Source organism: Nannospalax galili, unplaced genomic scaffold (assembly GCF_000622305.1).
Source record: "Nannospalax galili isolate Female #2095 unplaced genomic scaffold, S.galili_v1.0 scaffold156, whole genome shotgun sequence".
Taxonomy (NCBI): Eukaryota; Metazoa; Chordata; class Mammalia; order Rodentia; family Spalacidae; genus Nannospalax; species Nannospalax galili.
In genome coordinates this window covers 383,412-397,003 of record NW_008337625.1, presented here as the reverse complement: position 1 = coordinate 397,003, position 13,592 = coordinate 383,412, and the positions used below count along the sequence as shown (strand labels likewise).

At 43.8% G+C, this 13,592-nt stretch overlaps 1 protein-coding gene across 1 annotated transcript in view; it reads left to right on the top strand.

The window, feature by feature from the left end:
- Positions 1–620: 620 nt before the first annotated feature.
- Positions 621–13,592, top strand: part of Tet1 (tet methylcytosine dioxygenase 1) — a 78,614-nt gene continuing 65,642 nt past the window's right edge. Inside the window, exon 1 of the mRNA XM_029563358.1 lies at positions 621–2,472. Coding sequence (XP_029419218.1) covers positions 622–2,472 — 1,851 coding nt within the window. The 5' untranslated portion in view covers position 621. The remainder of the gene's footprint in view (positions 2,473–13,592) is intronic.

Here is a 13,592-nt window from a genome sequence, read left to right as displayed (position 1 = left end):
GTGCATACGAGTGCAGGTACCTGAGGAGGCCAGAGGCCTTGGTACTGGAGGTATAGTCTGCTTGGCATGGGTGTTGCAGAACCAAACTTGGGTCCTCCGCAAGAACAATATGAGCTCCTAACCACTGTGCCATCTCTACAGCTCCTTGTGTGTTTGTTTTGAGAACAAGATCTCTTGTAGCCCACGTTAACCACTGCAGCCAAGGATGGACTTGAACTCTTGATCTTCCTGCCTCCGTAAGGAAGTGCTGGGATTGCTGATGGGAGCCACCGTGCCCAGCTGGTTTGAGGCTGTCTCACTATAGTCCATGCTGTCCTGGAATTGGCAGTCCCACACTCAGTTTCCCAAATGCTGGGTTTATGCATTGGAGCCCCGTTGCCAATAAGGATTTTCTGAATATTTTTTGGTCATTCTCAGTTACCTAATTTTACTTATTAATTCATAGCAAATATATCTTCTAGGAGAGTACATAGGAAAAAATTTTTTTTTGCTTTTTATTTCAGATCAACCTCATGTGATCAAGCTCAACGATACCTCCATTTTTCTCCTCAGAAGGGAGTCTTTCCAAAGGACCAATGACTCTGACTCTCGTACCCTTGCAGTTTTTCCTATTTTGCAGCTATGTCTCGATCCCGCCACGCAAAACCTTCCAAATTAGTCAGGAAAGAAGATCTAAACAAAAAGAAAAGCACCCAAATGAAGAAGACATCAAAGCTGGCCATCAAAACTGGGACATCTGGGAAGACTTTGAGCCCTGGAAAACTGAAGCAATTAATTCAAGAAAGAGATGGTAAGAAAAAACCAGAAGCCAAACCCCACACTCCGGTCAGAAGCCTGCTAACCAGAGCTGGGGCAGCCCGAATGAATCTGGATAGGACAGAGGTCCTGTTTCAGAACCCAGAGTCCTTAACTTGCAACGGGTTCACAATGGCTCTCCGAAGTACCTCTCTTAGTAGGCGACTCTCCCATCCCCCAGTGTTTATAGCCAAATCCAAGAAAATCCCATCTTCTAAGAGTTTGGAAAAGCAGCATAAGACCCTAGATAGCATGGGCCCAAATCCCTCAGAAAACAATTCGGTGCTCATCCAAGACCCCCTCATGTCCCCTGATACAGAGAATCTGAATAGTGAGCCAAATGCAGGTTTATTTCAAGATGAGAGCCAAGAGATGGTCCAGTCTTGGCCTCAAAGGGTAGAAGATTCCAAAACCAGTATCCCTACCACAGAGATTCTTTCTGGGCCACCAAAAGGGACACATGGTGAAGAACAGACATTACACGATGGCAGCAATTCCCATAGAATATTTGCTCTGGACACCACGAGTGCTCCTTTGTCCCAAAGAACAACCCCTGAAATCACCTCTCAAAGAAACTCAAGCATTCAGTTAGAAGATTTGGGTTCACAAGTAGAATCTCTTAAGCTATCTGACACTTCCTTGGATCCCCTGGGAAATGAAAGTAATTGCTACCCCACCTCCAGCTTTAATAAGATTGTGCCTGAATTTGACCTTAGAAACTGCGTATCTCTTGGAGGGTCTGTATATTCCACGGCTCTGATAAAACTCCTCTTAGCTGGCTCCCAGCCAGATGCCCCTGGTGCTAAACCCCAAGAAGTCCTCAAAACTACCCCAGACCAAGGGGAAATTCTTGGTGCCACCTCTGTCCTAGGACAGTCCTTCAGTGCTCTCTCACATCCGTGGGAATTTTCTGGTGCTAACCTATTTCCTGGTGAGGGTCTAGGTAAGGTCCCCAACCCACCAGGGGATCCTGGTGCTATTTCCATCCAAAGGCAGGTCTTTGCTACTATGCTAAACCAACCAGAAGCTATTGATGTGGGTATGGGTGCTTCCACAGACCTGCCTATCTTCCCTCCTGTTTGTTCAAACACAGTTGCTACCTATAATACACTGCCCACGTGGCCAGAGTCCCATAGTTCTGTCTCATACAGGCTTGAGGTCCAAAGTTCAACGCCAGTTTTGCCTTTGGATTCAGGGCACCCTCCTCAACCATCTTCAGACTCAGAGTTAAGTTCAGTACCTCCTGTAATAGCTGCATGCACCATTGAGGATGAAAAGCAGTTTTGTGGAAGCCTTCCAGCTAACACACAAGCGTTCATATATGCCCCTGATGATGGACTCCACCATGCTCCTTTGGATCTTACCCAGTGCTCCCGGGCTGGTCCCAGCAAATCAGGAGGGAGTCCCCAGGTCAGCATAAGTAGCTCGGCTGATGTCAATACCACAGTGACGTCTGTGCCAGCAACAGGTGCCAGCACCTCTTCTTCCTCTACACCCTCACTACCAACTTTGGAGAGGAGGAAACGCAAGGCATGTGGGGTCTGTGAGCCCTGCCAGCAGAAAAGCAACTGTGGGGAATGTACCTACTGCAAAAATCGGAAGAACAGCCATCAGATCTGCAAGAAGAGGAAGTGTGAGGAGCTCAAGAAGAGACCAGCCTCCACTGCACCTGGGGAGGTAAGTGGACCTGCCAAGGGGCAGGGAGACATCTGCAGTGCTTGGTACAGGACAGCCTGTGCTTGCTTTATAGATCATTTTATTTTGCAAAAATGTTGCTTTCTCTATTAGAACTTGTGAACATACCCAAAAGTACATGCCCAAAGTGCCTTTGATTTTGGCAGGTGCCTTCTAGCAAGTTCTCTTAGCTGCATCCCCAGCCTTGCCTAGCCTTTTTTTTTTTTCTTGTTGAGACAGGGTCTCCATGTAGATCAGGCTGTCACAGAGATCTGCCTGCCTCTGCCTCCTGAGTGCTGGAACTAAAGGCATGCACCACCACCACTCCCAACTTACCTCAACTTTTAGTAGGTAATTTCTATTTTCTCATCATAATTCATGGGATTCAGGGATTAAATGGTTTATTAACACCAATGTAATACAAATATGAGTTCATTCTGGTTTATGAACTTAATATAGAACAAATATCTGATTTAGAATTTATTTAAAAGGTTTTATGAAATTGATTAAAAGTCCTGAAGTCAGAGGAAGGTGGATCTCTGTTTCAGGCTGGCCTGGTTTACACAGTGTGTTCTAGGCCAGCCAGGAATGCATAGTGAGACCAATGTCTCAAAAAAAAAACAAAAACAAAAAAATAAACAAACAAAAAAAACTGCATGAATAAATTTGTCCACTTTCCGAAGCCTACTGGCTTGTGTCCTGCTTCACAGCTTACAAATCTCTGATTATCCCAAATAGAAATGCCAATCACCTATGCTGTGTTGAATCATGAGGTCTTATCATGCCTGCATCTCCAAATTTTGGGGGGAGGAGGGGGAGTCATTGCTCCAATTTGAAGTCTTAATCTGTTGCTAAGATAATTTTGGTATTCGATTTGTTTGCAAGTGGGTTTTTTTTTTCGGTACTTTAACAGGCTATCTACTTAGGGTAGACACAGATAGTAGCAGTAAAGTCAGGACCTTAAATAAGCCCTTAAAAGCCTACATACGTAAATCACTCTGCATTTATGGCATATTGCATTGAAAGTAAGATGATAAAATAGCATAACTAGCCAGTGCTTACAGGTGCTTAACAAAAAATGTCTCAGGGACCAGGATTTTTTCACCAAAGAGGTGTTGGACCCAGCTAACCAAAAACACCTGTGTTGTGGTGGTGCGCGCCTTTAGTCCCAGCACTCAGGAGGCAGAGGCAGGCAGAACTCTGTGAGTTCAAGGCCAGCCTGGTCTCCATAGTGAATCCAGGACAGCTGGGGCTATAAGCATAACTGTCTAGGCCTGAAAATTACAGACAAGGCTTCAGGTTGTTAGCATAGAATGTAAGATGCACTCTTATGCCTTTCCACCTGAGGGTCTTATGTATCCCAGTCTGGTCTTTTAACTCCCTAAGTAGCCCAGATGATCTTGAACGTCTCATCTTCCTACTTAGATTTCTGAGGTGTTTGGCACAGCTCACCTGGCATCAGATCCCTTGCAACTGGAGTTAAGGAAGGTTGTTAGCCAGAACCCAACCTGGCTCCCTCTGAAAGAGCAGGCAGTGCTCTTAACTGCTGTGCTATCTGTCCAGCTGCTTATTTTTAATTTTCATATTTTTGAGACAGGGTCTTCCTGTAGCCCCAATTGGCCTGGAACTCACTATGTAGACCAGGATGGTCTTGAATTCAGAGATCCACCTACTTCTGCTCCCCCCGACTCCCCTGCCAGGTGCTGGGATTAGAGGCATGTGCCACCACACCAGGAGACACTTTATTTAAATCTCTCTCTCTCTCTCTCTCTCTCTCTCTCTCTCTCTCTCTCTTTATATATGGTATATTTTTGGGACCTCTGTGACATTGCATGACAAGGGTGCACACACATACGTGTAGGCAATACATTCATACACATAAAATAAAAATAATAAAATTTAAAAAATCTCTAAAAATGTATTTTTAATTTTATTTGTGTGAATGTATTGCCTGCACGTATGTAAGTACACCCGTGTCATGCAATGCTCATGGAGGTCAGAAGTGGGCATAGGCCCCCTGGAACTGAAGTTACGGATGGTTGTTAGCTGCCATGTGAGTGCTGGGAATCGAACCCGGGTCCTCTGCAAGAGCAACCACTGTGCTTAACCACTGAGCCATCTCTCTAGCTCTGACATTTTTATTTTACTTTGTCTTTTGTGATGGGATATGGGAGTGAAGCAAGCCAAGCCTCCCTTGGCACTTCTATGTTCTCAAACAGCCGGATTTTATTTTGGCACATGCGGTGTTCGGCATATGGAGCAAATTTTTGCTACCAGCTTCTTCAATTGAGGGCAGATGTTTAAGGACATGTGTGTCCTTAAACATGCCTATAAGGAATCTCTGTATTATTGCTGAGACTTTGGTAGCGTGTTGCCCCTAAAATAGGGTGGATGTAGAGAGAAAAGCCCCCTTTGCTGAAGATGCATCATGTGTAAACCCTAAGGATATGAATGAAGATGGTCCCTTCTCTCATCTAGGGCCTTGAGCTATACAAGTGAGATTGCCCTGACTTTCACTGATTCTGTCTTACTGGTGTTAAACTGATAAGTATTTATTTAGACCCAGGGCATTGTAGGCACCAGTTCTATACTGAGCTGCATCCTCTCATCTGGTACTTTAATTTAAATAGAGTCTCAATATGTAGCCCAAGCTGGTCTGTAGTATACTTAGCTTCCTGAGTGCTGGTACATTGCAGGAACCATCTAGGCTGTTGTCCCATTTTTGAGGCAAGAATTTCATGTAGTCCAGCCTGGCCTGAAACTCTGTGTAGCTGACTATGGTCTTGAACTCCTGATTCTCCTGCTTCCATTGCCCACATGCTGGGATTATAGCTGTGCACCACACCAATCCTAGTGTATGAAGTGATGGGGCTCAAATTCAGGGCTTTATACTGCAAAGCAAACACTTTATTTTCTTCCCACAGCCCTTTCATTTTCCTCATAATCCTTGAACTCCTGTCTCAGCCTCCTGAGTGGTTCCAGTGTTATCTGTATGGCACTTTTTCCTCAAGCAAGATCTTAATTCCAGATCTCTCCTTTATTTTCTTTGATCTTTTTGAGATAGGGTCTCCCTGTTGCCCCACCTGGCCTAGAACTCACTATGTAGACCAGGCTGGCCTTGAACTCAGAGCTCTACCTGCCTCTCCCTCCTGAGTACTGGGACTAAAGGTTGTGTGCCTTTCTTTTTTCTTTTTTTTCTGATAGGATCTCCCTGTACAGCCACCTTCCCTGGAAGTTGATGTGTAGATTCACCTGCCTGTGCATCTCTAGTGCTGAGATTAAAGGTTTGCGACACCACCCTCAGCCTCCAGATCTCATTTTGTTGGTCAACCTCTTAGTTTTGATTCCACAATGGTTTTTCAAGACTTGATGGTTACTCAAACTGCAAAAGTTATACTCTTTAATGGGATCCATTGTGAGCCTAGGGTGGATATGACACAAGTGTCACAGGAAGACTGGAAGGATCTGATTGTTATCAACTGAAAAGATGGGTCAGTGGTTGAGAGCAGGTAATGCTCTTCCAGTTCAGTTCCCAGCAACCACATAGGCACTTACAACTGCCTGTTACTCTAGGTTCTGGGGGATCCAATACCTCTGCCAGCACCTACACACACACACACACACACACACACACACACACAAATATTGGTATTGTAAACTAGTGGTGGGGGTCTGGGTCATGTGTTTCCAGGTTCCTGGACTTCTTATTCAAAGAACTGAAATAAAGACTCAGACAGGTTGCAAAGTAGGAGGGAAACTAATCGAAAAATAGAAAATTCAGTTTAGTTCAGCTAGCTGCTGACCCTGGGACCCGAGTTCAGTCCTCAGAACCTCCATGGTAGAAGGAAAGTTTCAGCTCATGGTTGGGAGTTGTTTGTTCACTGATCTCCACTTGCAGCATTGGCCTACCCCTGCCCCATAAAAAATGATAAATTAAGAATGTAAGGGCTAGAGGGATGCCTCAGCGGCTGGGAGCGCTGGTTGTTCTTGCAGATGACTGGGATTCAAGTCCTAGCACCCACATGGCAGCTGACAGCTGTCCATGACTCCAGTTCCCTTCTGGGGGATCCGGTGGCCTCTTCTGTCCTCCTCAGTCATTGCACAACACGGGTGCACTTACCTGCCTTGGGCAATGCACACATACACATAAAATAGTAAATAAAATATTTTTAAAAAAGAACATTAAAAAGTCTAGTTCTCATACCTATATATTTTCTTTTCCCTCCCCTCTCTCCCTCCCTCCCTCCCTTCCTTCCTTCCTTTCTTCCATTCTTTCTGAGGCAGGGTCTTGCTCTGTAGTCCTGGCTGGCCTGGAACTCACGGAGATCCACCTGCTTCTGCCTCACAAGTACTGATTAAAGGCACACCCTACCATACCTAGCTTTTTTTCTTTTAATAATTTTTTTTTATGTATACAAGTGTAGTATATTGCTTGCATATGTGTATGTGCACCCATGTTGTGAAATGCCTGTGGAGGTCAGTAGAAGGCATTCCCTGGAACTGGAGTTCAGATGGTTGCAAGAGCAGCCAGCACTCTTAACTGCTGAGCCATCTCACCAGCCCCACTTTTTTTTAATTAAAAAAAAATTTAGTATGTTTTTCAAGCAGGGTCTCATTTTGTAGCTGAGTGTAGCCTCCATTCCTGGTTTTCCTGCCTTCATCCTCCCCCCAAATGGCTGCATACTAGTTCTACGAATAGCTTATTCAATTATACTGAATTCCGTATAAGTATAAATCTTGGGTTTTGGCTTGTAATCTCAACAAACAGGAAGTTGAGACAAGAAGATTGCTGGAATTTGGAGATCCTGAGATAAAGTGAGTACCAGATCAGCCAGGGCTATATAGTAAGAGCTTGTCACAATGCCTCCTACCTCCCTCCGCCCCAAAATCAAACAACACCAAAACAAAACAAGAAACCTGCACAAGAGAGCTCAGCAGGTAAAGGTGCTAGCTGACAAGTCTGATTCCCTGGACGCACATGGTGAGAGGGGAGAACCAGCTACTGTGAGCTGTACACTGTGAACTGTCTGTCCCACATGATATGTACATGTCTGTCCACAAGATAACCTTGAACAGTTATCATGCCCCCTTTTCCCCCACAGCCACCCTATCTCCCAAGTCCTGGTATTACAGATAGGTGCATCATGCTTGGCTGCCTGTCTTCTGGCTCTGTTATCAATGACATACATATTTAATGTTGTGCTACGGCATGAATGTGTGTCTATCCCCTTTGGAAAATAGATGGCACAGGATTTTTTTTTTTTTAACTTTAAAAAATTTTTTTTATTATTTTTAGAGTCAGGTATGGTGCCACATGGCTGTAGTCCCAGCACTTGAGAGGCAGAGGCAGGCAGATTTCTGTGCATTCAAGGCTTGCCTGGTCTACATAGTGAGTTCCAGGCCAGCTGGGGTTGCAGGGAGACCCAGTCTCAAAAAGAACCCCCCAAAATTTTTATTTATTATTTTTATTTTATGTGTATGCATGTATTGCCTGCATGTAGGTTAGTGCTGCAGAGGTCAGAAGAGGATCCCCTGGGATTGGAGTTGTTAGCTGCCATGTGGGTGCTGGGATTTGAACCCGGGTTTTCTGCAAGAGCAACCAGTGTTCTTAACCACTGAGCCATCTCCAGCCCCAGATATTCTTTTTTGGGGGTAGTTCTTTTTATTTTTATTCTTTGTCGCAGGGTCTCCCTGCAGCCCCAGCTGTCCTGGAACTCACTATGTAGACCAGGTTGGCCTTGAACTCACAGAGATCCGCCTGCCTCTGCCTCCCAAGTGCTAGGACTACAGGAGTGCGCCACTATGCCTGGCTTGGGGGTGGGGCAGGGTGTGTCTTTTTTGAGACAGGTCTTCCTGTAGCCACAGCTGGCCTGGAACTCACTATGTAGACCAGGCTGGCCTTGAACTCACAGAGATCTGCCTGCCTCTGCCTCCCGAGTGCTGGGACTAAAGGCGGTGTGCACCACCACGGCACAGGTGTTTTTAGCTAGCTGGGTCTAATACCTCTTCAGTGGAAAAAATCCTGGTCTCTGAGACATTTTTGTTAAGCACCTGTAAACCCTCTCAAAGGTGATTGGGCCAGCACTTTAGCAAGCCTCTACAGTAGCATCTAAGTCCTTGACAAATCAGATTAGGTATTTAATGTATCTTTAGCTACCATGCAAAATCAGAACTTTAAAACCATGATTGTGTTATTGCTTTCCATGTGTCTTTTGGTTGCTCTAAAGAATTTCAGGGTGTTTCTCTATCTCCCTCTTTCTTTCACTCTTATTAACATATAAGTAGTAAATGAAACAAAGACAAGTATGGGAGTATATATCAATAGTCCAAACTCCTGACAGTTAGAGAAAGGAGGATCAGCAGTTCCAGGCCATCCTCTGATACCTAGAGAATTTGAGACTAGCCTGGGCTCCTGAGGCCTTGTACCACATCCACCCCAGCCTACCCACTCTTCAAAAAAAAAAAGAATCAATGGTTCTCTTAAAGTTTTTTGGTTATAGGCTGGGCGTGGTGGCGCACGCCTTTAATCCCAGCACTAGGGAGGCAGAGGCAGGAGGATCTCTGTGAATTCAAGGCCAGCCTGGTCTACATAGTGATTCCAGAACAGGTGTCGCAGGTAGACCCTTAAAAAAAAAAAAAAAAAAAAAAAAAAAAAAAAAAAAAACCAAAGTTTTTTGGTTATTTATTTTATGTTGTTCTCTTAAGGTTTTAATGGGATGCAATTGATCTGCTCCATAGTTAAAAGAAAGTCAGTAACTCTTATGAATTTAGTTTCTTCCTGTAGCGATTGTGAGAGTGAACCTCTTTGGACACTGGGCTATTTATTATACAGGGCTGGGCTGCTGTGGAACAGGAAAGCTCAGGTGCACTAACAGGTGCCTACTGCATGGCAGTTCTATAGAGTGCAGTGGTCAGTGCATCTTTGCTTGGCATTCCTTGATTTCACCTCATTCCTTTCACTCTTTTCTCCCCCATCTGGCCACTTACTATTTACCTTTTTTAAGGGGTGGGCACATGCAGAGGTCAGAGGATAATGTTTCAGGAATTGGTTCTTTCCAACCATGTGGTTCTAGGGATCAAATTCAGCCATTCAGACTGGGTGTAGATAGACACAGAGAAAGTAACGCAGTCCTTGGAAGCAGCCAGGGATGCACCAACATTTTCCCTGCTGGCTGGCTAATCATGAACTGTTGTGTCTTCTCAGATGAGGTAGAATTATCCTAGTGGTTTCCACTGAAATGCCCAGGCCTCAGTCATTTTCTTGTCTTCCTGTAATGAGAGGGTTTTGGTGTTTCTGTTGTGTTTTAGATATTCACGCTCTCCAGTAGATTTTTATATCATATTTCATTTGCAGCCCTATTTTGTGGTCAATTTTCTGTTAAAGAGCAAAATTAGGGTCTAGGCAGGAGGAAATGGGAGGGCTAGACGGGATGGCTGCAGCTGTTTCAAGCCATGGAATGTTGGGCAGAAAGCATGTAGATTATATGCAGCAAAGAAATACTTGTGGGTGTGTGTAAATTTCTCATTGGTGAAATAATTTGTTTATGGGTCAGTTTGGGGGTCACAGGAAGATTTGCTTACTTGATGACAGAAATTAAATCATTGCTTTTTAAAAAGTTTTTATTTTTTAAATCTATTTATGTGTACGAGTGTATTGCCTGCATGTAAGTGTGATGCAATGCCAGAGGAGGTCAGAAGACAGCAGCAGATTCCCTGGAACTGGAGTTAGAGGCAGTTGTTAGCCACCTGGGAATTGAACCCAGGTCCTCTGCAAGAGCAGCCAGTGCTCTTAACCACTGAGCTGTCTCTCCAGCCCCCTAAATTATTGCTTTTTAACAAGTTTGAAAATTACACTTCATTTTACTGTTTTGTTCATTTTCTAGCAACCAACAACCAAGCCAGGCATAGTGGCTTAAACCTGTTATTCCTGCTCTTGGGAAGTGAAGGCAGGAGAATCAGGAGTCATCCCTGACTCAGTAGCAGTTGGGAAGCTAGCCTGGGCTACAATGACATTTAAAAAAAAAAAAAAAAACCTCATAAAACTCTAAGACTTCATTACTAAACATACAAATTTATTTATTTTAAATATTTTACTTATTCTTTATGTGCATGACTGTATTGCCTGCATGTATGTAAGTGCACCTGTGTCTGCAATGCTCACAAAGGTCAGAAGAGTGCACTGAATCCCTTAGAACTGGAGTTATGGACAGTTGTGAACCAAGTCTAGGTTCCTTACAAGAGTAGCCATTTCTTCAGCTTCCTCCAGCCCCTTAAAATTTTTTTTTTTTTGCAGGCTGGAGAGATGGCTCAGCAGTTAGAACCCTGGTTGCTCTTACAGAAGACCCAGGTTCGAATCCGAGCACTCACATGGCAGCTAACAACTGTCCGTAACTCCAATCCCAGGGGATCTGACAGCCTCTTCTGACTTCTGGGCATTGCACAATACGTGTGCACTTACCTACATGCAGGCAATACATGTATACACATAAAATAAAAACAATAAATAAAAATAAAAAATATTAATTTTTTTTTGCTTTATTTTTATGTGCATGTGTTTTTCCCAGCATGAATATAAGTACATGTGTGTGCAATACCCACAGAGGCCAGAAGAGGGCATTGGATCATCTGGAACTGGAGTTACAGAGCAGGTTAAGCAACCAGTGCTCTTAACCTGAGCCATCTCTCCAGCCTCTAAACTTTGTCTTGCAATAAAGCAAGCCTGAAAAGGAAAGGGAAAGGGAAGGAAAAAACCATGAGGGCTTCTGTGGGTCAGACACTGGTAGAAGACAAGGTTCTGTCTCTCTTTGTCTTTGTGTCTGTTTCTCAGTCTCATGGCCCAGTCTGCTGTCAAACTTGCTCAGTACTGAAGAATGATCTTGAACTTCTGATCCTCCTGCCTCCACCTCCATAGTCCTGGGATCACAGGTGTGCACCAGCGAGCCTCTTTTGTGGTGCTGGGGAAGTATAGCTCAGTGCTTCCTGCCTATTATTCCTGCATGTTGCTAGTGAGCCACACCCCCAGCTCAGTAGTGATTAAGGTCAGGGTTGTCTAAATACTGTTTTACTGGAGAGATTTATGAGGGCTTCACAGGAGGAACAGGAGTATATACAGTTTTTAATTCCTTTACAGTCTTATCAACGTACATCATATGACTCTAAAGAATGTTTAACATTTATCTATTGTGCCTACTATGAATACATGGCTGTGAGCCTGTCTTTCCCCACATCGAGGTGGTCAGATGACAGCTATGTGGGTTTTGGTGGCAAGCGCCTTTATTCACTGAGCCCCAAGTGACTGTAAACTTCCTCAGTATCTCACAATGCTTTGTTTAGTATTTTCCAGTTGGCTGAAGTGATGATTGGCCTCCCTCAGCTTCCTCAACTTCTGGGCTTACAGGATTGTCCCAGTGTCTGGTTCACACTGTGGTTTTGTTACAGTTAATGGTGTTGAGCTCTTCACCCTGTGCTGTGATCATTAGTGTCAGTTTTGAAGTGTCATCACGTGAAGCATGGTGATATGCTATTGCAGTCTTAGCTGAGGAATTCAAGAGCAGCCTGGGCAACATCAAGATCCTATACCTGGATTTTTTTCTCTTTACCTGTCTTTGCTTTGTTTCTTTGCTTGTCTTTTTGTCCTTTTTATGCTCTGGATACCATGATGTATTCATTGTCATTGTTGATTGGTTGCTTCCCCAATGGGGTGCTAGGCACTGAACCCGTCTTTCCACATACTAAGCCTGCATTGACCAGCCTGTACTTTCATGCTTTCTTTTTTACTCTTGCTAATGTTACCTACTGTGCACATGCCCTGGCTTCAACCCCCCAAAATGGAAGGGTCTCCTTTGTTTTGTGGGGTATCTGACATCAAAAGCAGGATGTCTTATGCATTAAGCATGTGCTGTTAATCCCCAGTCCCGGAAAAGTTTCTGATTCTGATGAATTGTATTTTATCTATTTTTGTTGTTGTTCTTTACCTTTGCTGAATCTCTTCACAATTATAAATGAAATTGTCATGAAGAAAAATACAAGTGGGTTTAGTCCCATGCATATATTTCTGTGGTTTGCTTGAAATAGCTAGAATAGAATTCCTTTGCTCATTCATCTTCCCTGTGGTATACCTGACATGGGGCTGGTATCACTGTCAGTGGTTGAATTTGGTGACCATAGATGTGGAGCTGGTATATAGTGCGCATGTTTATCCTTGTCATTGCCTTGATTTTCTTTTCTCTTTTCACATTGTGTAGCCCTGGCTGACCTAGAACTTGGCTGTATAGACCACACTGATATTTAACTGATCCTTCTATCTCAGCCTCCAAAGTGCTAGGATTACAAGCATGTCCTGTCAATCCCAGGCAACACTGGTATCTTGAAATAGGTTAATAATTATTGTGCAGTGAGTTATTAGGTCTCCAATGTGGCATTAAACATTCGACATACATTTAATCTTACATCAATCCTGGAAGACATTCTGCCTCCAGTGTATGAAGTAATACAGGAGGCTTCCCGAGGCCATATGACTTTCCTAAGACCACTGTAAATGTGGAGTATGGCTTGGGTGCCATGTGTTCATTTTAACACATCTCTGAGCGAGGATGAGAAGCAAAATCTGGAGGCTAAAGGCTGGAGAGGAGTGGAGCCCAGAGGGGGAGTGGTTGAGGGACAGTCATGTTGAGGTCAATGCTGCAGTCATTAGGACTGTGGCTCTTTGAACATGTATCAGAATCAAAGATCTGTTTTTCAGAAATATACACACATTTTCCTTAGTAAGTCTGTGTATACATGTGGGTGCACACATAGGGAATCCAGAGGTTGATATGGATATCTTCCTCAATTACTTTTCCATCTTAGTTTTTGTTTTTACAATTTTTAAAATTATTTTTTGTGTGGATGAGTGAATTGACTCATGTGTAAGTACACGCATATTGTGTAGTGCCCACAGAAGTCAGAAGAGGGTGATCTGGAACTGGAGTTACAGACGGTTGTGGGAGCTGGGAATTGAACCTGGGTCCTCTGTAAGAACTCTTTAACTACTGACCCATCTCTCTAGCCCCTGTTTTTTTTTTTTTTTTTTTTTTTTTTTTTTTTTTTTTTTTTTTTTTTGGAACAGGGTTCCCTTTTACCCC